This window comes from Pinus tabuliformis, chromosome J (genome assembly GCF_031772625.1).
Source record: "Pinus tabuliformis cultivar Carrire ecotype Pingquan chromosome J, CPIR1, whole genome shotgun sequence".
NCBI lineage: Eukaryota > Viridiplantae > Streptophyta > Pinopsida > Pinales > Pinaceae > Pinus > Pinus tabuliformis.
Window position 1 is genome coordinate 1,295,186,219 of NC_142295.1, and position 27,085 is coordinate 1,295,213,303.

The 27,085-nt window shown below is 41.2% G+C and overlaps 1 protein-coding gene across 2 annotated transcripts in view; it reads right to left on the reverse strand.

Annotated features, from left to right (window-relative positions):
• LOC149232033 (chlorophyll(ide) b reductase NOL, chloroplastic-like) overlaps positions 1-27,085 on the reverse strand; it is a 444,638-nt gene that overhangs the window by 151,205 nt on the left and 266,348 nt on the right. For both annotated transcript variants that reach the window (XM_089379335.1, XM_089379334.1), the window contains exon 8: positions 19,656-19,713. In XM_089379335.1, the coding sequence (XP_089235461.1) occupies positions 19,656-19,713 (58 nt within the window). The remainder of the gene's footprint in view (positions 1-19,655; positions 19,714-27,085) is intronic.

Consider the following 27,085-nt stretch of genomic DNA (forward strand, 5'->3'; position numbering starts at 1 on the left):
AGGTGGAGTATGTGCCTTGGAGAGGCAATGTGTTTTCCTATTGAATGCCTCAAGCATTGTGCTCTAATTTAGTGGAGAGATAGAGCTTACTTGTCAAGGCCTTGGTAATTTGACAATGTTGGTTATGATGATGTTATCATCAATGATGCTTATCAATTTGGATCCTTTCTTATAGAATTCTTCAACTTGAGAATATCCCGATGGCTCATTATGAATACCTCCCTAGTTAAGAGGGAGTGTTGAAGTTGTAACTAGGTTCGGTCTTCATAGTTTATCTTTATGATTCTGTAAAGAGTCAAAAGAATTTATTAAGTCAAAATAAAAATGGTTTTTGTCATGTCCCATTTGGACATTGAAAAGAAAAAAGAAAACAAAAACATAGAATTTTTTAAAGTATATTTGAATCCCCAAATTGACCAGGTTGGCCCTCTAGATGGCAAGTCGACTCCGCCTTAAGAGGCACCTTTTCGAACAAGAAAACCACTATATATTGGCATTATTATACTACCATTTGACACTCATTCGACTCATTTGTTTAGAGGAAAAGTTATGAGCTACCTGAAGCACTATTCTTCAAATATAAAGCTAGTTTCCAGGGCATATACTTCTGTGATATTAAGCTTTCCTGTGGCACTATTCTTCTATGATATTCAAGCTTTCCTGTGGAGCTCCCTGTGGCAATATACCTTTGTGAAAAAGGACAATTTTTTTGTGGTACTATAACGATGTCTCAGCCTTTTATACGAAGTTCTGAAGAGACTTTTCTGTGGATATATGAAGTTACTTCTCTTTGATCATGTGAATTTCTGAAGCATCTCAACTTTGGCTATGCGAGTTCCTAAAGCCCCTGATCTCTATGAATTGTAGCATTGAAGGAAAGGCATGTGACATCTTAACAGATCTTTGGAGGGCTGACTTGGCACTTGGGTAATTGGCCAGTTTGCCTATGACTTGGATTTCTCTTGTTGACAAAAGACTCTATAAATAAAGGATTGTTGGCTTTTCCCCTTGGGAGTTTTTTCTTGGCCTCTGGCCTAATTTCTCATGTCTCTCATCATTTCATGCATTGTACTTGTATAATTGCTTGATGACCTATTTGAATGAATTAAATGCTAAATGTGTTAATTTTAGGCAACAATGGTATGTTCTACGCTTTAGAGAAATTTTACTTCAATTTCATTATGAGCCCAATATCAATTTCAATTTAGCAATCACATAAACATGTAAGTAAAACAATGATAGAACATAAACATAAACAGTAGAAGACAAGCCAAGATAAGAGGACACAAGATGTGGCACTAGCCAGGGACAAACCCCAATGTGGGGAAACCCTTGATCAAATCTTCTTTTAGTCTTCAATAGTTCAGCAGAGAGAGAGTACAATTTACAAATTCTGATAATTTATAACAGCAGCAAAAGAGCCCTAACCAGAAAAGTCAATATTGGTCAACAGGGTAGATTTGACCCTCAAAGATTCGATCAACTTTAGTCAACTTCGGCCTCCAAATAGCAAGATGAAACAAACCTCAAAACAGTCGAATTTTGCCCAATCAAAGTTTGGTCAAACAGTCAACCTGCGGTCAGCCCTAACCACAGTCAATGCTAGTCAAAACTCCTTGATTTTCGTGCCCAAAATTGCGGTTGCTTAGACAAAGATTCCTCACCCAAACCAAAGTCAAAACAGGTCAACACAGTCAAACAACATTCGAGCAGCTCGGTCAACGCAGCAAATAGAAGCCCTAGTTCACATGTGTGGAGAGAGAGAAGACAACCTCGAATAGTGTGCCCAATCACAAGAGGAGAGAGAGATAATGTGATGAGATGATGGTGAAAATGACTTGAGGTCTCCTTTTTATATGCAACGTTGAGAATGAATTGGGGGCTTGTGTCCCTGTTTTGCTTGCTAGCCGACCTTGATAATTGTCCATAATATAAATAAATTCATATCTTCATTTGTACATGTCAGAATCGGATGATCTTTAGATCAATCCTACACCTCTCCGAGAGAGGAATCTGATAAAAATATCAGCTTGCATAAATAAGATGACCCATGTGGAGTTCGGCCCTAGTTGCCAATTTTAACACTCCCTCTCAACTAGGGAGAACTCCACCAGCTAATCCATCTGCCAATCTGTACCATCTCTACCATCCATGCACTGCTCTACTCTTATTTGCTCAACTATGAAGAAGAAGAAGTGATCGAGATTGTATCATACCATTCTCTACTAACCCAAAGTCAATCCCAATCAAAAGAGAGTGTCTCATACCACTCTTACTGACTCGAAGTCAATTCCCATTGATCCCAGATCAATATCAGATATCCTAGCATAGGGAGTACGGTAGTACATGATGCGTCCATCGGTAGTACTATGGTCCCTATCCTCATTTTCCTACTCATTGGCCAGATGAGAGGTACTTCACATGAGTCCCAGACTGCATGGGTAGGATGTCTCGGCAAGAGAAGGATAAACCACTTGTCCTACTCACATGTCGCCAAGGGGTATCACAGGGGAAGGATGAACCACTCAGCCTGTACACAACAAACCACTAGCGGAAGGATGAACCACTCACCCTATGGTTTCTCACCGCTCCAAGAAATACACCAAGCCTCCCAGAGCACCTAGAGATCAATGTCCATCTCATACAAGACCCTCATAAGAGGGTCTCTCCACGACTCCAAGTTGTTCTCGGAAGGCCAAGAATTTGACCTTCCCCAAGGGCTTTGTCAGAATATCAGTGACCCGCTCATTAATCCCAATGTGATGGAGCCTTATTGCTCCTCGTTGTACCATATCCCCAATAAAGTGGTACTTGATATCTATATGCTTGGAGCGATCATGAAACATGGGATTCTCTGATAATCGAATCCCACTCTGGTTGTCGTAGAAGATCACGGTGGTATCCGACACATGTCCAAATAGCTCACTAAAGAGCTTTTTTAACCAGACAACCCCACAGGAGGCCATACTAGCAGCTATGTATTCAGCCTTGACGGTGCTCAAGGCAACCGATTTCTGCTTCCTGCTCATCCAGGATATAGAACCAGAACCCAAAAAAAAACAGCATCCAGAAGTGCTCTTGCGATCCACCACATTGCCAGCCCAATCAGCATCAGAATAACCATGCAACCTCACATTTCCGGCAGTGTATCTCAGTCCATGAGTGATTATGCCCCGAAGATATCTCAAAAGATTCTTGGCAACAATCCAATGTATATGATGAGCCTCAACCATGTATTGTCTCAATGTGTTAACTGCAAAACATATGTCCAAACGGGAATTCACCAAGAACATCAGTGCTCCTATGAGTTGACGATACTCAAAAGCATTTCCCAATTCAAGTCCAGCAGCACTACCACATAAATTCTTAAAGTTAAGTTCCATCGGAGTAGTCACAGGCTTGCATTATCAAGACCGATGTCGGATGATCAAGGTGATACTCAGTGAGGAGTATTACTAGAGCACAGTCCTCGCTAAGAGGGAGTGTTGATTTGGGGTAGCATCGGATGTGCTCTAGCCACGAAAATTGGTGGAGAGACTAAAGCACATGAGATCTCCAATACCCAGAAATGGTTTGGGCAGATTCTAAACAGTTTGGGAGATATTAAAATAATTAATATTTTTAATGGAGTCCCTAAGTCTAAACTTAGGGAAAATAAAATATTAATGTGAATTAATATAAAACTATGTTAGAAGGGTCCAAAAGTCATGGATCAAGCCAGAGTTAATCTTAGCCATTGATTAGAGACTTAATCTCAGTCGTTGAATTGTCAATGAGAAAAGTATAAGAGGAGGCTTGAGGGTCACTTGGAGAACACACCGAGTTGATCAAGATTTCGATTTTCTGGGGCAGGGTTTGCTGAGAAAGTCGAAAGAGTGATCAAAGTTGCAGCTGAGGGGCAATGAATACAGAAGCAGAGAGGCAGAGATAGTACCAGGAGGATCAGTGCAGAAGCCGGGAGAGAGGGACGCAGAGCCAGCCAGAGGTTCACGCAGAGCCAACCAGGGCTCACGCAGAGGCAGCCAAGAGCTGCACAGTGCCTCAAAGAGCCAGCATGGGTGACGCAAAGGCTCTAAGGGCTAACACAGTGCCTCCAGAGGCTAACGCAGGGCGAGCTAGGGTGACGCTGGGTAGATGCTGGGCCAGAAAGGGCCGATGCAGTCCCTAGAGGCTGACACTGGGGCTTTCGAGGGGCAGATTGGAGCCGAGAGCAGTCGGAGTGTTTATTCGGGGTTTCAGTCAGAACAACTGTCTTCGACTGAGAGGTACTACTGCCGAGATTATTCTCTGTTGGATGAGCTGGTTTTGGCACCCAGATTGTATTCTGAAACTGCATAATAATTAAAACCCTCAGATAGTTGCACCGGTTTTCCCGCATTGGGTTTTTCCAGGGACATTGGTCCAAAAACAACAATGTCACTTGTGTGCTTGTTTTGTTTCCTTCAGTTGATGATTTGTAATGTGTTGAGCATGTACTTGTATTTATTTTTAGTATTTACATGGTAAACAACTTGTTAATTAATTAGAACAAGTAGGTAGAAATAAATCAGAAAAGTACATGAAAGGTTTCTAACAGTTAGACTTAGAAATTTGAACATGGTATCAGAGCGTGATTGCAGATCACAGGAGAACTGAGGACATCAGCCAAGCAGAGCAGCAGCAGCAAAAAAGAGTTGTCTCGAGTGACAAAAGTTGTTCCTAGCAAAGAAGCAGCAAGGAAGGGGTTACGCAGTGCATGCGTCATCAAGTTTAAGCTGGGAAGAGGATCAGCGCAGTGGCAGAGGGGAGCAAACTCGACCTACGCAGTGCCTGGTCATCTTTCTTAGTCAGGAAGGATTGACACCCGTGGCCAGGAGGTGCGGATTTTGCTAGTGCTGGGATTGTGCAGAGCCTAGAAGCTCTAACCTTCAGTTTGATGGAGCTTAGGAGGCTATGGGTAAGTTGCAGAGTGAAGCTGGTGGGATATTGTAGTCAGAACAGTACCAAACGGGGCAAGACCAAGGAGGAGGGAGTTGCTACCAAGGATTTCTAGCCAAGAAATCTGGATCAGTGATGCAGTTGCACTAATTATCGAAGTGGGGGCATCTCGACATTGGTAGAAGGATTTCTAGGAGGGAAATCGAGGCTCAGAGGGAGTCACACCAAGAACTTCCAAGAGGGAAGTAGAGGAGCAGCGAGATGGCAATGAATGGGGTAAGATACCAGGATAGACTGGACGGAGCCTCAAACTTCGTAGTTTGGAAGGCCAAGAAGAGATCAGAAGGTTGACCAAGGCAGGAAGCAACGGCAAGGGAGTCAGAATGAAGAAGGAGGAGGAGGTGGATGCTGCCCTAGCATCTGAGGGAAAGCAGGAGAAACAGAAGAAGAAGGACCTCTCCAATGTCAAATGCTTCCACTGTGGGGAATTGGGTCATTATGCGACCCAATATCTAAGGAAGAAGAGCAAGGGAGAGGCTTCCAAACCAGGGTTGCGCCAGCAAGGGCGGAGAAGGAAGTGGAGACAGATGATGACTATGCAATGAGTGCTCACACGCCACTTGAGCAGAAGTGGAGAGACATCGAGCTGTAGTCAGACAGACTATAGGCGATGAGGGGCAGGATCCTCGAGGTACCCAGCCTCTTAGATTATACCTTGCTATGGGAGCCCCGAAGAGAAGTAGCCGTACTGGCGGATGTCAGTAGAGACGGATGCGAATGGAGCGACAAAGGGAGCTACAGTGCAGGATTCCCAGGACAGCATGAGGCAATGGTGCGAGATGCATGGAGTTGTTGCAGCAGCGCGGAGGTCAAAGAAGGGGCACTTGTCAGTGACAGAGGGAGTTTCAGCATCGAGGGTGTCTCTAGCCTGACAGAGATGTCAGAGTTCGGAGATCTATTACTTACTTCTCAGTAACTGAGTTGCAGTGCAGCAATTAGCAGTGGCAGTGCTACGAGTAGCAAAATGCAGCATGATCAGAGGGGTTGTTGTACAGATGTAGTAGTGGCAGTAGCAGGGCCATGGGTAATAGTACATGATGCAGCAGTGCAGAGGATGTTGGGTAGCAGGCCTAGCATCAGCACAGGGACCGATGCCGGAAGATCAGGGTGATGCTCAGTGAGGAGTATTACTAGAGCACAGTTTCTCTAAGAGAGAGTGTTGATTTGGGGTAGCATCGGATGTGCTCTAGCCACAAAAATTGGTGGAGAGGCTAAAGCACATGAGATCTACAATACCTAGAAAATTCTAAACAGTTTGGGATATATTAAATAATTAATATTTTTACTGGAGTCCCTAAGTCTAAACTTAGGGAAAATAAAATATTAATGTGAATTAATATAAAATTGTGTTAGAAGGGTCCAAAAGTCATGGATCAAGCCAGAGTTAATCTTAGTCATTGATTAGGGACTTAATCTCGGTCGTTGAATTGTCAACGAGAAAAGTATAAGAGGAGGCTTCAGGGTCACTTGGAGAACACACCGAGTTGATCAAGACTTTGATTTTTTGGGGCAGGGTTTGCTGAGGAAGTCGAAACAGTGATTAGAGTTGCAGCTGAGGGGCAGTGAATACAGAAGCAGAGAGGCAAAGATAGTACCAGGAGGATCAGCGCAGAAGCCGGAGAGAGGGACGCAGAGCCAGCCAGAGGTTCACGCAAAGCCAACATCACGCAGAGGCAGCCAAGAGTTGCGCAGTGCCTCAGAGAGCCAGTGTGGGTGACGTAGAGACTCTAAGGGGTGACGCAGGGCGAGCTAGGGTGACGTTGGGCAAACGCTGTGCCAGAAAGGGTTGACGGAGTCCCCAGAGGCTAACACTAGGGATTTCGAGGGGAAGATTGGAGTCGGGAGTTGTCAGAGTGTTTATCCGGGGTTTCAGCTAGAACATCTGTCTCCGACTAAGAGGTACTACTGCCAAGATTATTCTCTGTTGGGCGAGTCAGCTTTGGCACCCAGATTGTATTCTGAAACTGCTTAATAATTAAAACCCTCAGATAGTGGCACCAGTTTTCCCGCATTGGGTTTTTCCGGGACATTGGTCCAAAAACAACGGTGTCACTCGTGTGCTTGTTTTCTTTCCTTCAGTTGATGATTTTTAATGTGTTCAGCATGTACTTGTATTTATTTTCAGTATTTACATGGTAAATAACTTGTTAATTAATCACAACAAGTAGGCAGAAATAAATCAAAAAAGTACATTAAGGGTTTTTGATAGTTAGACTTAGAAATTCAAACAAAATGTTGGTAGCCTTGGCTACATAACTACAAAACCGCTTAGGTGGCACACTCTCCCTATTCACCCTCTTCGGAGAACCAACGGGCTCCGCTTCCTTCAAGGTGTCTTGAAGCCACTTGGGCCTCCTCTTCCCTGAAGAAGCTTCCCCATAGGGAACCTCATCCTCTGTCCCTGGTGTGCCTGTACCAGCACCTATCCTTGAAGAACCTGTACTGGCACTAGTGCTTGTGTGAGCTGAACTACCATGTGAACTTTGTACCAGTGGACTCCCTAAAGAAGAGCTCAGTGAACTCGCCATAGGTGCCCTAGATGTCACTGACACTGAAGTCCCTTGTTAAATTTTAGGTATGTTCTATGCTAGAGCAGTTTATTTAAATTTTCACAGTTAGCAATCACATCAACATTAAAGTAAACTGCAGATAGAACATAAATATAAATCGCAGAAGACAAGCCAAGACAAGAGGACACAAGATGTGGCGCTAGCCAGGGACAAACCCCACAATGTGGGGAAACCTTTGATCAATTCTTCTTTTATGTTCTTCAAAGTTCAGCAGAGAAAGTGAGAGAGGTAGTACATTTACAATAGAAGTCAACACTTTGAATTTTGATATCTACAGAGATCAGTTGAAGACATATCGCTTCAACTGATTCTCTAAGGTGACTTCTTCACCTATCATAGTGTTGCATCTCGTCCATTTGCCACACCTTACCGTGTAGCACCATGCTACCCCATCACAGTGCTGGATCTAGATGACTGAGCTACTCTTATCTTCATGCTGCTCATCATGCTGCATCTTTCATGGTCTCATCCATCATCAAGCTGCCCATGCTCATGATTACATTCACCATGATGTTGTCCATGCTTGCATCATTGTGCTGCCCATGCACATGATCTCATTCATCATGATGCTCATGATCTCATACATCATGCTGCCCATACATCATGCTGCTTATATATCATGTTGCCCATATACATCATGCATCATGCTACCCATATACATCATGCATCATGGCAAGACAATAATATATATCAACTGAACTTACTACGGTTCCATGACCTAGACTGTGATTGGCTTGAGTATTGACCCAATACATAGCTCACAGCTGCGTCCTTGTGACTGCACCTAATACGTCCTTTTTGCCTGCATAGATATTTATTGCCATAGCCTGCGTATATATACATTGCCATTGCCTGTGTGTATATATGTTGTCATTTACTGCAGATTTTCCTACGTATATGAGTCTCCATTTACCAACGTATATGTGTCTCATTTGCCAGTGTATATATGTTTCATTTGCCAGCGTATATATGTCTCATTTGCTGCGGATTTACTAGCGTATATGTTGCTCACTTGCTGCGGATAGGTCAGTGTATATGAGTCTTCATTTACAGCGTAATGTCCTCATCATGAACAGCGTGCAGTTCCATATACTTTGACTGTGGCTAGGTCTATCCCTGTGGCTTCATATACCTGCTCCTTAATTCGTAGATGAATACATCTCCATTGCCTGCGGATTTATGACTGCGTTCTCCATTAGGGCATCATCATACTAGGCCAGCGTAATTCATAGTGTATCTCCTTCTCCAAAAACCCAAGACGTGGAGAGGAGATCACTTGAAGAGAGTTACAAAATAACTTCAAATCCTCTTCTATTTATACTAACATGTAGATGATGAATAGACATGTCTATTGGGCTTCTAAGCCTACTCAAGTTGTTGGTCGGCTTGATGATAATTCCATAATCAAAATAAATTCATATCTCCATAAATACTTATCGGAATCGGATGATATTTAGATCAATCCTACACCTCTCGATGAGAGGGATCCAATAAAAACATCAGTTGCCATAAATAAGCTGACCCACATGGAGTTTGGCCCTGGTTGCCAATTTAACACTCCCTCTCAACTAGGGAGAACTCCATCCGCTAATCCATATGTCCGACTGTACTATTTCTGCCATCAGTACCCTGCACTGCTCTGCCCAGCTCTGTTGGCTCTGCTCAGCTCTGTCGGTTCTGCTCTACTCTGTTGGCTCTGTTCTGCTCTGCTCAGCTTTGCTGGCTTTGCTGGCTCTGTTCTGCTCTGCTCAGCACTGTTGGCTCTGCTTTGCTCTGCTCAGCTCTGTTGGCTCTGTTGGCTCTGCTCTGCTCTGCTAGCTCTGCTCTGCTCAACTTAGCTCTACTGAACTATGAAGAAGAAGAATTGATCGAGAATGTCTTATACCATTCTCCATTGACCCGAAGTCAGTCTCAGAGTGCGTACCACTAGTCCCAGACTAGTCTCAACCGACCCAAAGTCAGCGTCATAGTGGGTACCACTCCTACCACTGGTCCCAGACTAGTCTCAACCGACCCGAAGTCAGCGTCATAGTATGTACCACTCTCACTGGTCCCAGACTAGTCCTACACTGACCCGAAGTCAGTCTCAGAGTATGTACCACTGGTCCCAGACCAGTCTCAACCGACCCGAAGTCAGCGTCATAGTAGGTACAACTCCTACAACTGGTCCCAGACCAGTCTCAACCGACCCAAAGTCAGCATCATAGTAGGTACAACTCCTACAACTGGTCCCAGACCAATATCATTGATCCCAGATCAATGAAGGTCATCCTAGCATAGGGAGTACAGTAGATACAGTGATGCATCCATCGGTACTACTATGGTCCCTATCCTCATTTCCCTGCTCATTGATCAGATGAGAGGTACTTCCCATGAGTCTCAGACTGCATGGGTAGGATGCCTCGACAGGAAAACTTAATCAATCCTGTCCTCATAGGAGAACTAATCATCCTGCTACACAATCGCCATGGAGAACACATCATCCAGGCCTCACAAGAGAGCTAATCATCCTGCTACATAGTCATCATGGAGAACACATCATCCAGACCTCACAGGAGAACTAATCATCCTGCTACACAGGAGATCGAATCATCTTGTCCCACAAGAGAGCGAATCATCTTGTTTCACAGGAGAGCGAATCATCCTGTCCACAGGAGAGCGAATCATCCTGTCCCACAAGAGAGCGAATCATCTTGTCCCAGTGCACACCACCAGGGGAGGGTGAGTCACCCTGTGGTCGTATGTTGCTCCAATAAGAACCGCAAGCCCCCAAAGCTCCCAGAGCTCAATGTATGCAACATGCAGGCCCCTTGTACAAGGGTCTCTTGACGACTCCAACTCGTTCAGGAAAATCACAAATTTAATCTTTCCCCAGGGCTCTGACAAAGTGTAGCGACTTGTACATCATCTTAATGCGAAGGAGCCTCCTTGCTCATCGACTTATCATATCCCAGGTAAGGCAGTATCTGATGTCTATCTGTTGGAGCAATCGTCAAATATAGGATTCCTCAATAATCGAATCCCACCTCTGGTTGTCACAGAGAATCGCAGTGGTATTCATCATGTGTACTCACTGAAGAGTTTCCACAACCAGGCAACTTCATACGAGGTCATACTCGTAGTTATGTATTCGGTCTCAGCGATACTTATAACAACTGACTTCTGCTTCCTGCTCATCCATAATATCGAAGCAGAATTCAAAGCAAACTAGCACTGAGAAGTGCTCTAGTGTTCCTCCACACTGCCTGCCCAGTCAGCATTCAAATGATCATGCCGTTTTCATATTTCTGGCAGTGTATCTCAATCCATGAGAGATTGTGCCCCGAAGATATCTCAGAAGTTTCTTGGCACCAATCGAGTGAGGCTCAACCAAATATGAGCTCACCATGCTAACTGCAAAACATATGTCCGAACAGAAGTTCACCAAGAACATCAACGCGAATGAGTTTATGAGACTCAGAGGCATTTCCCAAATCTGGTCTGACATCACTACCATATAACTCCTGAAAGTTGAGATCCTAGAGGTAGTCACAGGTTTGCAATTTATCATTCCACATCTGGAATCCAACTCCCTCTGTCTCCTACAAATGAGAGGGTTTGCACCCGTTAGACATAGGTGTCGGTATGAGAGGTCTATCATCCCCAACCTTCAAGTAATGATTTGGATCGATTTCACTCCTGGTGAATCTCAACTTCATCAGACAGTTGTTGATCCTCTCATACTATGCCCGGGGTGATTTGCTTCAAGCCATAGAGGGCTTTCTACCACCTACATACATGAGATTCCCGATCATGAATCTCAAACTCCATGGGTTTTTCCAAACCTGTGGCCCTACTACATGAGGGGAATGGTCCCCTTGTAAGATTTTCCTTCGATACATCTCAAACATGTACCTTCATGCTCTTTTTGAATTCAGGCATCCCGGTCACCATCTGACTCACAGACCTCCGGTGCTGAGTCAATGGACATGGTCCCCAGTGGACATGATACAACCCTGAACTCTAAAACATCTTTGAAAAATCTATTTTCAAACACGTACCTTTCCATCGATGAGTGCCACCCTGAAACCTTTGACTTCCATTTCCGAGATGGACACTAGGTTCTTCTTGCGATCAGGTACATAAAAGAGATTTTGTAAATGAATTGAGTTATCCCCATTCAGTTGAGGGATAACATTCCCAACATCCTTTCCGGGATAGGTGGCATCGGCTCCAAGTATAATCCCACGATTATCTATCCGATGAAGTGCCTGGGGTTCCTTGCTTTCTTTGAAGAGTCGACCATTTCTCCTTGATGAACTGTATTACCTGTCATTCCCTTGACCCTAGAATGATTTGTTTATCTTCATCAAGAGAAGTGTCTCTGCCATTCAGACACTCCTTCGCATAATGGCCGAACTTATTGCAACCAAGGCATCTGCCTTTTCTTCCACCCTTAGATCCGTACTTCCCAATGAAGTGATCTTTACGAAGGCCATCAGAAACTTCTGCTGCACCATTCTGATAATATTCTCTACTTCCACTTCACCCTCGGTGAATTTGAAGAGGGATGAGGAACCCATTGATCCTTTTGTCCTTGTCCCAACTGTCTTTGGTGATTGCTCTTTCACTCTTGCTTGGGCATTGTCTTCACCTCAGCTCTGATACCATGTTAAATTTTAGGTATGTTCTATGCTAGAGCAATTTATAAATTTTCACAGTTAGCAATCACATCAACATTAAAGTAAACAGCAGATAGAACATAAATATAAATCGCAGAAGACAAGCCAAGACAAGAGGACACAAGATGTGGCGCTAGCCAGGGACAAACCCCACAATGTGGGGAAACCCTTGATCAATTCATCTTTTATGTTCTTCAAAGTTCAGCAGATAAAGTGAGAGAGATAGTACATTTACAATAGAAGTCAACACTTTGACTTTTGATATCTACAGAGATCAGTTGAAGACATATTGCTTCAACTGATTCTCTAAGGTGACTTCTTCACCTATCATAGTGCTGCATCTCGTCCATTTGCCGCACCTTACCGTGTAGCACCATGCTACCCCATCACAGTGCTGGATCTAGATGACTGAGCTGCTCTTATCTTCATGCTGCTCATCATGCTGCATCTTTCATGGTCTCATCCATCATCAAGTTGCCCATGCTCATGATTACATTCATCATGATGTTGTCCATGCTCCATGCATCATTGTGCTGCCCATGCACATGATCTCATTCATCATGATGCTCATGATCTCATACATCATGTTGCCCATACATCATGCTGCTCATATATCATGCTGCCCATATACATCATGCATCATGCTGCCCATATAAATCATGCATCATGCTACTCATATACATCATGCATCATGGCAAGACAATAATATATATCAACTGATCTTACTACGATTCCATGACCTAGACTGTGATTGGCTTGAGTATTGAGTCTGACCCAATACATAGCTCACAGCTGCGTCCTTGTGACTGCACCTAATACGTCCTTTTTTCCTGCATAGATATTTATTGCCACAGTCTACATATATATACATTGCCACTGCCTGTGTGTATATATGTTGTCATTTACTGTAGATTTTCCTGCATATATGAGTCTCCATTTAACAGCATATATGTGTCTCATTTTCCAGTGTATATATGTTTCATTTGCCAGCGTATATATGTCTCATTTGTTGCGGATTTACTAGTGTATATGTTGCTCACTTGCTGCGGATGGGTCAGTGTATATGAGTCTTCATTTACAGCGTAATGTCCTCATCATGAACAGCGTGCAGTTCCATATACTTTGACTGCGGCTAGGTCTATCCCTGCGGCTTCATATAACTGCTCCTTAATTCGTAGATGAATACATCCCCATTTCCTGCGGATTTATGACTGCGTTCTCCATTAGGGCATCATCATACTAGGCCAACGTAATTCATAGTGTATCTCCTCCAAAAACCCAGACGTGAAGAGGAGATCACTTGAAGAGAGTTACAAAATAACTTCAAGTCCTCTTCTATTTATACTAACATGTAGATGATGAATAAACATGTCTATTGGGCTTCTGAGCCTACTCAAGTTGCTGGTCGGCTTGATGATAATTCCAAAATAAAAATAAATTCATATCTCCATAAATACTTATCGGAATCGGATGATCTTTAGATCAATCCTACACCTCTTGATGAGAGGGATCCAATAAAATATCAGCCGCCATAAATAAGCTGACCCACATGGAGTTTGGCCCTAGTAGCCATTAACATCCCTCCTGTACTAGTCAATCCAGAACCTTGAGGTCCTACTCCCTGTACCTGACCTCCCTGCTGAGGAAATGTTTGTGACTCTCTCTCATCATACGCCCGTGATCTCCGATAGGCCCTCTCCTCCTCGAACTTCACATCCCTCCTAATCACCACTCTCCATTTAGAAGGAATGAAGATTCGATAGGCCTTCGAAGTCTCGTTGTAACCCATAAAGATACCCTTCTCTACCATGGCTTCCAGCTTCATCCCTTGCTCCTTGGGGATATAAGAAAATGTGAGACATCCAAAGATACGAAGATGTGCCACATAAGGCGTCTCTCCAATGAAAGCCTCCTCCGGAGTCATATTCCCCAATACTCTGTGAGGACTCCTGTTGTGAAGATAAACAACAGTATTGCAGGCCTCAGCCCACAAAAACAAAGGCAACCCCTGATCATGAATCATCACTCTAGCGGCCCCAACAATAGCTCTGTTCTTCCTTTCAGACATCCCATTCTGCTGGAGGTTGTAAGGAACCGTGAACTCTCTCCTAATGCCCTCCTGTGCACAGAAGTCAAAAAATCCACCATCGATGTACTCACCACCATTGTCTGACCTCAAGACCTGAATCTTCCTACCTGTCTACTTTTCCACAAGAGCTTTGAACTCTTTAAAGCGACTAAAGACCTCACCCTTGGTCTTCAGGAAATATATCCAAGTCCTCCTAGAGTAGTCATCAATGAATATAACATAATACTCATAACCACCCAAAGACACATGAGACATACGGCCACTAACATCAGTATGAATCAAGTCTAGTATACCTGTAGATCTGTTGTCACTTGCTGGGAATGGTAACTTGCCCAAAGCACACCCTCTACAGACCTCATAATGCTCGACACTGAAATCAGGAACTCCAATAGTGCTCTCCCTCAGTACTCTCAAAGCTCCATGATGCATATGCACCATCCTCCAGTGCCATAACTCGCACAAGTCTCTACTGCTAGTGGTACTAATGTGAGTGCTACTAGGTGTGCTACTCACCAATGCTCCTGCCAATTGAAAACTGAACGTATAGTTTCCCAGAGCGAACTCCAATCACTTTGGCAGAAGTGATGGAAGCTCCCCTAGGATGCATCAATACCTGCCCTCCTGAGAAAGTGACGTCAAACCCCTTCTCCTCCATAACAGACACTGAAATCAAGTTCTTCTTCAAGTTCTTCCCTCTCAAATGTCAAAGTCCCCACACCAACAGCTCTCACAGTGAGGTCATGTCCTAGTACAATCTCAATATCAAGTGCCCTCTCTACAAGCTCTGAAAAGAACTCTCGTGCACCTGTCATATGGCGGGAAGCCCCGCTATCTATGTACCACACATCGGATGATGTACTCCTACTATATGTAGAAGTAATAAATGCAAAGTCCTGGTCAAACTGTGAAGCAAACTGCTCCACCTCTGCTGAAGGTACAGTACCCTTCTTCCCCTTGTTCTTCCTCTCAGGACATGTAACAGCATAGTGTCCCATCTTCTGACATGCCCAACATTTGACTTTGGACATATCCGTATCTTTTCTTCTTCTTCTTCTCCTTTCCCTTAGCCCCATCTAATGAGGCCCCTTTCTTGGCCTTCCCCTTTGTTCTTCCCCCTGGTTGTCAAGGCTACATCCTCCTCATCTGCTATCTTCATCCCACCACTATCAGTCTTTCGTATCTCATGTTGCACACAATCATCCCAGAATTTGTTCCGATTGGGAAGATTCTCCCTAGAGGTAACAGCATCTCCAAAGACCTCCCAAGACTTAGGAAGTCCCACTACAGCTATCCTGACTAACTATGTGGGTGTAACTGTCTCACCAATAGCAGTCAAATCATCACGTATCTGTTGACCCTGCCAAGATAATGAACCACACTTCCATCTTTTGTCATCCTGATGTTCTTCAATTGTTCTTTGAGTACCATCTTCCTACTCTTATTGGTACTCTGATAGAGAGTGGTTAGAGTTGTCCACATCTGATATGCATATGTGTTTCCTCTCACCTGAGGAACCACATGATCCTTCAGACTGTCCATCAAAATCCTTTTTGCCTTTGCATTATTTTTTGTGAATTCAGCAAGTTCATCTGCAGCAATAGGAGGTACAACCACTTGCCGCATTATGTCCCAAACTGCTGCCTCCTCAAACATTGTCTGAATTTTGTCCTTCCAAACGGCATAGTTGGATATCCCATCCAATTTGTCCTCTATCCTTAAGAACACGGCCATGATTGCTGACCAAATTTTAAAAACCAAGAAAATGGAGAAATGAACTTTGTAGCACACCTTGTTGTCCCAAAAGTTCAATCCGTGTGAAATTTCACCTTGTTGTCCCAAAATATCAATGTGTTGTCCAAACTGAGTTTGTTGTCCAAAAATTCAGTTTGTTGTCCAAACCACTGTTTGTTGTCCCAAACTACTGTCTGTTGTTCAAACTGCAATTTTTACCCTGTAGCTCTGATACCATGTTGAAATTTGATGACTAAAAAAATTTTCCTGCAATCCCAACCCAGTTTTAATTTCACCTTATCACTCCCATTCATTTAAATGCTCTTTCCCATAAACATACATTCAACATATAGAATTCTGGAAATCAAATTTTCAGATTAAAATGCATGGAACTGTCAACACATGCTGAAAATAAATATGGACATAACCAGAACAGCAACACATAAAAATACACAGATTTTTGGTCAACTTAGACCCAAGCAAAACCCCTTCAATCTTCTTTGGGGAAAACCTGTTAGAGAGCTCTTCAAATTTATTTATCTTTCAAGTTCAAGAAAAATACATTTGCAGACAAAACAAAACAGCAAAATACAACTTATCTCTTCAGCGCAAAACTCCTTGAAAACCGTGCCCACTTTGCCTCAATTTTCGTGCCCACTTGAAGCTGAAAATATGTATTGTACGGATTGTCCTGTACGGACTGTATGGATTTCCGTACCACTGTACGGACTATATGGATTTTTTTTCATTTTTTTTCAAAAACTTCTCTCGAACGGTGTGCATCTCACAGAATTCAATGTTGTTTGTACTGTACCTTCTATTGTCTTCTAAACCTTGATTTCCATGCCCAGTGTTGCCCAAAAATCACTCCTTCAACTTGCTGCCACAAATTTCTCTTTCAGAACTTTTCTCCAGGTCTCAGCCTCCTTTCTCTAATTTTCTCATAAAGAATGAATGCAATCTCTCTTTTCTTTCCCACTTTTGTTTCCCTAAATGAATTTTGGACAACCCTAAGATCTAATGGCTCAGATTCATTTAGATCAAGGGATGAGAATAAATGTGCATTTAATTCTCATTTTCTATTTTTTAACTCACGCATTAAATAAAGTGCCCACATTGTACTTTATGTCTAAAGTCACTTTTCACTTTATAATTTAACATTGACTTTACCACTTATAAAGTCACTTCCACTTTATAAAGTCACACTTAGGAAAAGAATTATTTTGGACACTTTTCCCTAGGTAGAGACTAACCCATGGGAAACCACTTGTCCAAGTTACATTAAAAATCAACATATTTTTTCTACTAGCTTGTTGCAATTTCTATTATCAGACATAACTAGTAATCTTTGGAGGAAAAGAGCTTAAATTTTTATCATAGCCAAGGAATTTCTCCTGCCTCTTGAGTTTATTTTGCAATATTTTACACAGGCATATCTAGTTTGTGTGTGCATACTACAGGAAAATATAGTTGTCGTAGACTTTCATTTGCACATTTTCACTCGACAACACTCAATTTCACAAGTACCTTTATTTTGCCTTATATTAACTCAGATTCATTTTAATAATATATATCTTGAAACCTGTAGCTTAGTTTTACTTATTTCAGCATTTAAAAGTTTAATTACTAGCTGAAATAAATTTTTGGGTTGTGCACAGAGGGGGTTTTGACCCCAAGACCTCAAATACTGAATTTTCAATCTGCAGGTAAATATAGTTGTCATAGACTTTCATTTTGGAAATTTTCACTCGACAACACTCAATTTCACAAGTACCTTTATTTTGCCTTATATTAACTCAGATTCATTTTAATAACATATATCTTAAAATCTGTAGCTTAGTTTTACTTATTTCAGCATTTAAAAGTTTGATTAGTAGCTGAAATAAATTTTTGGGTTGTGCAATGAGGGGGTTTTGACCCCAAGACCTCAAATACTGAATTTCCAATCTGCTGGAAATTTAATTTTGTCACAAGTCAGAGGCTCAAAAGAGGTCTGTATTGATCATTCTTTAGTCTTCTTGCCTCTCCATCCAATGATCCAAGATCTAAAGTGTTTAGGCACTTTTGAGTGAGTTTTCCAAGGGGTCGCCGTGTTGTTTTCTACAGAAATTACAGAGCTGTAAAAACAGGATAACAAGATGTTTTACACAAAAACCACACTAACCCAGCACCTAATCTTAGAAATCTTTATAGATTTGGTTAGTGTATTTCGTGTACATCAATTTTGACTATTTGTTTGATATAAATTCGTTATTATTAGGTGTACTTCTTACCGCTTTAAATTATTTTACACAGATATTCAATGTAGAACAGCAGGACAGTAGTGAAAAAAACCTCCACTTCAGCCATTTGACCCCATTACAAGGCATGGTCTTGTAGTGGTTGGCTGGATTTATCCATTGGAAGTCTCCCATAGCTCGTTTTGGTAGAACCGTAGAAGTTGGGCTTAAAAATGGTAATTTAGATCGACATGATAGTGGTCCTTTGTCCTATGTGTGCCAGCTATAACAGATTGTACAGAATCTTCAACAACCTGCTAAATGGAACAGTAACAAGTCCATAATCTCCAACAGTTCAAATATATTTCTCTACTACCTTTAATACCATCATAAAATCCTGTAGCCAGTCTTTTTTCCTTATGATTTTCTCAATGAACTAGTTGAAATGAAAAAAATTGTCCGAAATAACCCCATTCTAGATTAGGGGTTAACAGCCCCAATTCAGCTCTAATAGCATGTACTAAGAATAAATACATCACTATTCCACAAAATACTGTTCCCAATTGCAGCAAAGGAAGAAACCATGGGTCAAACATATTTATTACTCACAATGGAAAAGGCCAAGACACATTGAAGGACTAATGCTTCTATAGATGAGAAAAAAAATGGAGAATATTCATATATCCTAAGTTGTGCCCTGGCACTTTAGTATCTCCTACTTTTGGTTAAATATTTACTAGGTGATAAAGTTAGTAAATCCATGTTGTGTTAAACCTAAAGTCATCACATCGCTAGTCCCAATCTCAATCCTAAAGGTCCTAAGTTATACCTCCCCATGGCATTGATTATAGTTAGGGGAAAATATTATAAATGTCTTTAGCATGAAAAACGCATCTGCATTCCATGTTTTCTTTAGGCTTGAGGCTTGATAGGATTCAAGTCTCTACTTTGAAAGAGTGCTGCCATGTATTAATCTATGTATGATACTTTCATACCATGCCTCTTGCCTCCTCTTCATCTTGATCCTTACCAGCTTCTAGTTTATGATTTAGCCCCTTCCCTCTTAATGACATGATTGTTAACATTCTGTACTGAATTTGACCGTCTGACATATTAAGAGATTTTGTTGTTGATAGTAATATCATATCTCAACCATTTCAAAGAGGAAGCTCTCAAAATTCCCAAAAATACTATTGAGAGAATGGCCTGGAAAAGAAAATGCTTCCTATTTAAAGAAATTGGCATATATTTGAATCAAAAGCAAGATATTAATCTATAAGGAGCCATGCTTGAGCTAAAGTCAAAACCAATTACACAGATGCACAACAAACATAGGGGATCTCAAGGGTCAAAAGAAATATCTAGCATAGATCTTACTGCAAGTTTGCAAAACATTTGTTATAGTGACCTGTAATGACTTTGTCAAATGCACTAAGCTTCGTTTTGTGGCTCCATATGCAGCAAATCTGTATGCATAAAATGTAAGGAAATCAGCAGACATCACAGTGACATAGTAGTTGCAGAGACCAACAGAAATATAAACTATCATAACGAATTTCCTACATGCACATCAATAAGCAACAAGTCCTCGGAGAAAGAGTCCACAAAAGATGCATATTTATGAGAAACTACTCAATATCACTGAAGAAGTCATCTGACTCCAAACAATTAAAATTATGAGGTATCAGCCCTTGAGGATATGATCAGCAACATATACACATATATGATATTATGTATAAAATCTGAAGATTTGAGTAGCAAGATGAGGATTGGGCTTTACAAATTTTATTCAGGTCATCTTACTAGCTCATATAATAGTGAAGTATGGTCTTGCAAGGGTTAAAGGAGACAATGCTTCCAATCATAAATGAAGGAAAGATAAGACTCAGTGGAGGAGCAATGAGGTTATAGGATTTAGGCTCAATGTTGAGAAACTCAAAGTCCAGAGGTACCAGGGATTTCTCTTCCTAGTCTCTGTTGGTTTTCCAAAGATCTTCTAAGTTTCTAACTGATAATTACTTCTTATTATTTCTTAAGTTAATCTTTTCTTGCATTAATATACATCATAAAGCAATTACACTGAAGATCTCAACAGTAGAAACAAAATGCCAATAAGATCATAAAGAGAGCCAAACAAGAGACACACGAATTTACCTTGGGAAAACCCACACGGGGAAAAATCCCAGCAACCTTTTTCTTAGAGAAATTCTTTAATTCAACAAGAGCTGCAATTGATCTTTCCTAGTCAAAATCAGGTCAAACAGACCAACAAGAGATCCCTGGTCAAACCTGGTCAAATGGTCTTCAAATGAAGTCAAGATGCTGCCCAAAAGTCTTGGCCTACTCTGCTCTGATAGGGTGAAGCGAACAAAGTTCCTTCTACAGAGTAATTACTCCAAAAGACTTGGAATATCAAGATATTCATGAGGATACAAATATTATATTAAATATGAATAAGAATGATAATGATAATTAATACAATGAGAACGAGAGGCTTGCTTATATACCACGCAAGTGTCTATGCATGAAGAGTCATGTGTCATTTAGACATGCCTCTTCAACCTAATTACTAGTTTAACTAATCACTACTTATGATTATTATTGTTTACATTATTTATATATATTTTATTCGTTACATTGCCTCCTTCCTCAAAAAGCTTTGTCCTCAAAGCTTGTCGATGAAAAAGGCTTGATCTCTTTTTCAGCTTTGAAAGTCTTTCTGTCTCGGAACAGTCATCTTCATCGATACAAGCTGATATGATCTTCTAAGTGACGAACAAAATTGTCGCACTGAGAAGGGATTAGACCATCCCAGATCAATCTTCTATGTAGTACTCTGATCACTGGAATTTTGTAACGACTTGTCAGCATAAGAGAAATTGATTTTACGTCATTATTCTTTGGAACATCAATTTGTCGTTTCGGTTCTGAATGGTCCTGATACGTAGCATGGTTGATTTGTCTATTCTCATGATTCGGATCCCGATATGGGACTTTACTTTCCCTTATTGGGCATGTGTCAATTTTTAGATTTTCTTCTAGCGAAGATGTTGTTGAGTTGGATATGGAACATTTTCTCGGGAAGTTCATTGTCTGAACTGCAACATCCAAGCGCGTCTTTTCTTCAACTTGCTTGTCTTCTTCCTGAGTTGTGACATTCATTGAATCGGTATTTGTTGTTTTGTCATCAACTTGAATTCCTACATTTGATGCTTCTTTCTCGATAAGTTGTTGTACCTTGTTCTCTAATGACTTCTTATCCTTCTTAAGTTTCTTAATTTGCGACAGTAATTTTGCGCTATGGTTTTTAAATTGAGAAACTTCTTCATTCTTGTCAACATTGATCTTGTCAATTTCCTTTTGCATATTTTGTAATACCTTTTTACCTTCTTGAGACATTACTTTTGAAATATCTGAGATATCTTTTGGTGTTACTGAATTTGGTTTTAGTGTAAAATCTTGGAGCGTTATTTTCTTCTTCTTGTAAGAAAATGTTAAAAACTTCTTCTTTGTATTTAGAATAAAGGAACCTAGAGTTTCCATCCAGGGTAAGCCCAAAACAATATCACTATCGTCAAGAAATAAAGTTTTCACGGTGAATTGCGAGGTAAAAGTGTAATCTCCAATACTTAGGTGTAGATTGCTTATGTCGTATTGTTTATCACATATGCCAGAACAATTTGTTTCAATTATATTTGATTCAGGAATCACCAATTGGTTAGCACATTTATGACTAACATAATTATTTTCTTCAGCAAGACTGATAGAGATTATGATATCTCTTCCTGCGAGTGATCCTTTGACTTTAAATAATGTATCAACTCTTTTACTAAAGGTTCTAGGAAACCTTTCATTACTAGTCTCCATTTTACTTCTTAAATATTAAATACTTTTTTTTTTAATAAATCACTTTTTTTTATTTACTACTCTTTTTTTTCTTTTTTTCTTTTTTTAATTAATTTTTTTTTTAACTCTCTTTTTATTATATATATATAGCTCTTTTTTTTCTATATAATTTTTTTTTTTTGGTTTAATATATATATATATATATATATATATATATATTTTAACTATAATAATATTACTTTTTATTTCTTTCTTTTTTGTCTTGATGAAATTTTTTTTTTTTTTAATATATTGAGATTTATATATATATATATATATATATATATATATATATATATATATATATATATTAAATCACATACATTAATTTATGAAATCGTACGACCCACACAACTGTTACACACGACTGTTGACAAAGTCGTGAGTCGACTTGTAAATGGAGTTTGACGAGGGTTGATGTCGGACAACAGGGGACGTGACAAGGTGAACAGTGGGGGAGCTGCAAGGACAGAGGAACAAGTAGCCACGTTGGATGCAATGGTTTGTTGTGGCGGTGTGTTGTGTGTTGTGTAGCGACAAACTTTCAATTTTGTGCTACTCAGGATTTATAATGGACAACGATTCAACGCTTGATAGGCGCCGTTTTTTCTGATAAGCTCATCAACTGATAGATGGCGGTAGTGGGGAGAGTCGACAGTGGCAAACTAAAGTGCAGCTCCAAGAAGAACTCGTGTTAGCAGTCACTGGGGCTTCAAATAAAGTAATAACACGGTGGTTGGTATGTTACAGTGGCAGCGTCCTCTGCAGGGTCGGATGAAGGTTGTGCGGCTTGTAGCAGTAGCAGTATTGGACGACAGGGGCAACGGTATAGTGGCAGGGCTGGCGGCGGTGTAGATGTTGTCGTTGGGGCTACGACGATTGTTGGGGATGCGATGATTGTCGTGGTATATAGCGATGGGATTTTAACTGTACGATGGTTTTTCTAGCGTTGGCGTGCGGAAGTTGGTGTGGAGGGTGTAGTTGTTTCGAGAAATATAATTTTCTTTCGATTGTTTTCTCTTTTATATATATATAATACTATGTTTTTTTATTCTTTTCTTGTTTTTCATTAAATTTTTTTTTTTTTAAAGAAATGGCCAAAGGCCTTCACAGATCAATGATGGAGAAACTGCAAACTTGTAGCAAATGCTTCAGTCACGACGGAAACAAGGTTGACGAATTTGACGATCAAGGACCTGGATCAGAGAACGCGGTTCTGTGCAGTGGCTGAGTGGTCAGAGGATCGAATGCTCCGATACCAAATGAAGCGAACAAAGTTCCTTCTGCAGATTAATTACTCCAAAAGACATGGAATATCAAGATATCCATGAGGATACAAATATTATATTAAATATGAATAAGAATGAGAAGGATAATTAATATAATGAGAACGAGAGGCTTGCTTATATACCACGCAAGTGTCTCTTCATAAAGAGTCATGTCTCATTTAGACATGCCTCTTCAACCTAATTATTAGTTTAACTAATCATTATTTATGATTATTATTGTTTACATTATTTATATATATTTTATTCGTTACATAGGGCCAAATTTCAGCCTCCTCCTGAACTTAGAAAATTCGGACCTGCTGCCAGATATGCCTAGAAAAACGTCACACGTGCGAAGTCAACAAAGAGAGAAAGTCTGAGGTCAAACTAGAGAGAAAAAACTCCTTGTCTCTGTCCTTCTTGTCCTACCTCTTCTTCGCTTGGATCAGAAAATCTTATTGCTTGTGATTGAATGAAGAGGAGGAGGCCAAATGAGTTATATATATATCTTCCTTAGGAGGCCGAATGGGTGCCACAATAGGGTTGAGCTAGTTACCCACCACTTTGTGGGTGATATCCCCAAGGGAAATTTTTTTCTCCAAGATGGTCCTCTGCCAGCAACTAGCAGCCCCTTGCAGGCACCAGCTAGCTCACTGTGTCATTTCTCCTCCACCTGAGCCAGCGATGTGGTTCCTCGCTCATTTGCCATGATTGTATGTTTGAAGGTGGGCCTCCCGAACCTAAAGGTATGCCTTGTCATTTGGTAATTGAATATTGTAGTTAGCTTATCATGGACACTTCTGGGCATGGATTAATGTGGGGATTCAGCAGAAAGAATGGGCTAGGTGTGTGTTCTTGTCCCCTAGACCCCTTTTGGATATTAACCTTGAATTCTAGTCCCGTGGGATCTCTTTTACTGACCATTTGGCTTTAGGGATGGTATTTCACGGGAAATGCTGATTTTGGTTGTGGTCCCGCTCACTTATCCGCATATATTGTCCCCTTTCCACTCATTATTACCCCATTCATCATTTCTCCCACCTGGGTCCACATAGGGTTAGCTCACCCCTTCCCCTTGCCCCCACCTTGGGTCAGGCCTAGAATGATGCCCTAGACGTTAATGTAGCTAAAAAGAAAGATAAAAGCATATTTAGCCACATTCAACAAGAAAATGTACTAAAAAAAGCAAAAGATGGTCGGGACAAACACATTTAACATGTGGGCAAAAGCCAATGCATGAGCTCTACCCCATCATTATGGCCATCACCCTAGTTCCTACAAGTTCTATGAGTCTCCTTCATCATATAAGAACCCATGATTGTCCCAACCCCTAGTGGGCAATGAACCGCCCTACCATAAAAGGGGGTATTCACTGCTATATTGTTGAAATTTGGTACCGGAGGACAGGTGGTTCCCTAAGGCTTTGATCTTTGGCCTAGGGAAAAGTGTCCAAAAGAATTTAATTTTTCTCCTAAAGTAACTTTATAATTTTTATAAAGTTAAATCTAATTTGAAAGTGACTTTAAGTGATAAAGTTACTAAGTCTAATTTTAAAGTGACTTTATAAAGTCAATGAAAAATTAGAAAGGAAAAGTGACTTTGGAAATAAATGACTAAGTGGGTCTTTATTAAAGTGGGGTGAATTAAAAAATAGAAAGTGAGATTTAAATGAGCATTTAATCTCAGCCATTGATCTAAATCTATTTCAGCCATTGGATTTAGGGATCACCCAAAAGTCATTTAGGGTTGGGTTAAGGGAGGAAAAGGTGGAAAAAGATCATTCATTCTTTCATGAGCAGATTGGGAGAAGGAGAGCAAGAGAGCAAGGGAGATTTCTGGACAAGGAGGAGAAAGAGGCAGCAGTTTGGCACACACACCAAGGCAGCACTTCAGCAAATCCGAACAGCATAAAGAACAAGCAGAAAAAGGCAGTTTTGTGAGCAAAATAGTGGAAAAAAATATTTTTCAGCACGAATATCGAGGAGGCGATTTTCTGCACTTTTTCCGAGGGCTGTCCGTACAAGTCCGTACGGCCGTCCGTACAGTCCGTACAGTCCGTACGGTCCGTACATCCGTACGGTCCGTACAGCTCTTCCAGCATTTTTCAGATTGTCGTTTGGGCTGAAAACAGATAAGTTTTGCTTGCTGGAAAATTTCTGTTTTGCTGATTTTTTGCTGAAAAATTTTCTCTGTAAAAGGCATTTTCCAGAAATAAAGAAGAGCTCTCAAACTGGTTTTCCCCAAGAGTTGTAGGGGGTTTTTCCAGGGTCAAGTTGACCAAAAATCACTGAGTTTAAATGTGTTTTAATGGCTGTTTTAATTGCTGATTTTTTATTTCTGCAATTTCCAGCACTCTGAAAAAATTTCCAGAATTTGTGTTTTCAGCAATATTTATTTTTTCAGTCTGTTAAATGTATGGCTATGGGAATGGGCATTTAACTATATGGGAGAAATAAGGTGAAACTGAAAACCGGGGTGGGAAACAGAAAATTTTTACATGGTATCAGAGCTTGAGTGCTGAAGGGCAGTTTGGGACAGCAAAAGAGAAAAAAATACAGCTGCTGATTTTTTCACTCAGAAAATTCCAGCAAGCTGATTTTTCATAAACAGCAGTTTTATCTTTACCACAGCAGTGCTATTTTTCAGTTTTAGGACAGCAAGATGTCATTGGGATTGAGGGTGGAGGATAGGTTGGATGGGCATACAAATTACAGCGTTTGGAAGGAGAGAATGCAGAGTATCTTTGAGGAGGCAGAAGTCTGGGATATCATGGTGCATACAGCACAGCACCCTGTTGTTGTGCCTACTGATGCTACTCAGTTGGCAGCTTATAATAGAAAGAACAACAAGGGTAAGAGGTTGATTCTAGACGGAATCAAAGACCATTGCATTCCTCATGTGAGAGGAAAGAGCAATGCCCATGAGATGTGGACAGCATTGTCCAATCTCTACCAGAGTACCAATGAGAACCGGAAGATGGTCCTGAAGGAGAAGCTGAAGAACATTAAGATGGGGAATGATAGTGCAACTGGATATCTCACAAAGATTACCAATGTGAGAGATGAGTTGGCAGCGATTGGAGAGGCCATTCCATCCACTGAGTTGGTGCGTATTGCAGTGAATGGCCTCCCCCGTTCATGGTTGAACTTTGCTGATGGGGTTTGTGCACGTGAGACCCTTCCCACATGGGAGAGGTTTTGGGATGATTGTATACAGACAGAGATCAGGAAAGGACAGCTTGGGGCAGCCAAGCCAGTTGAGCAGGATGAGGACGTAGCACTGGTGGCAGGAGGCAAGAAAGGCAAAGGGAAGAAGCAGGCTTCCACAAGCGGTGGTGGAGGCAAAGGCAAAGGTAAAGGTAAACAGGGTAACTCACAAAAGGACTATTCCAAAGTGAAGTGTTGGAATTGTCAGAAGATGGGACACTATGCAGTTGTGTGTCCGGAGAAGAAGAAGAAGAAGGGGAAGACCCAGGATGTGGCAGCGTCAGCTGAGATTGAGGACTTTGCAGGTCGTTTTGACCGGGAGTTTGCGTTCACTACATGTGAGTCCTCTAGTGCAGGATCACCTGCCACACAGGTTCAGAGGGAGCATGCTTTTCCCTCGATTAGCGGAGCATCTACAGGTATCTGGTATGTGGACAGTGGGGCTTCACGTCACATGACAGGAGTCCGGGAGTACTTCT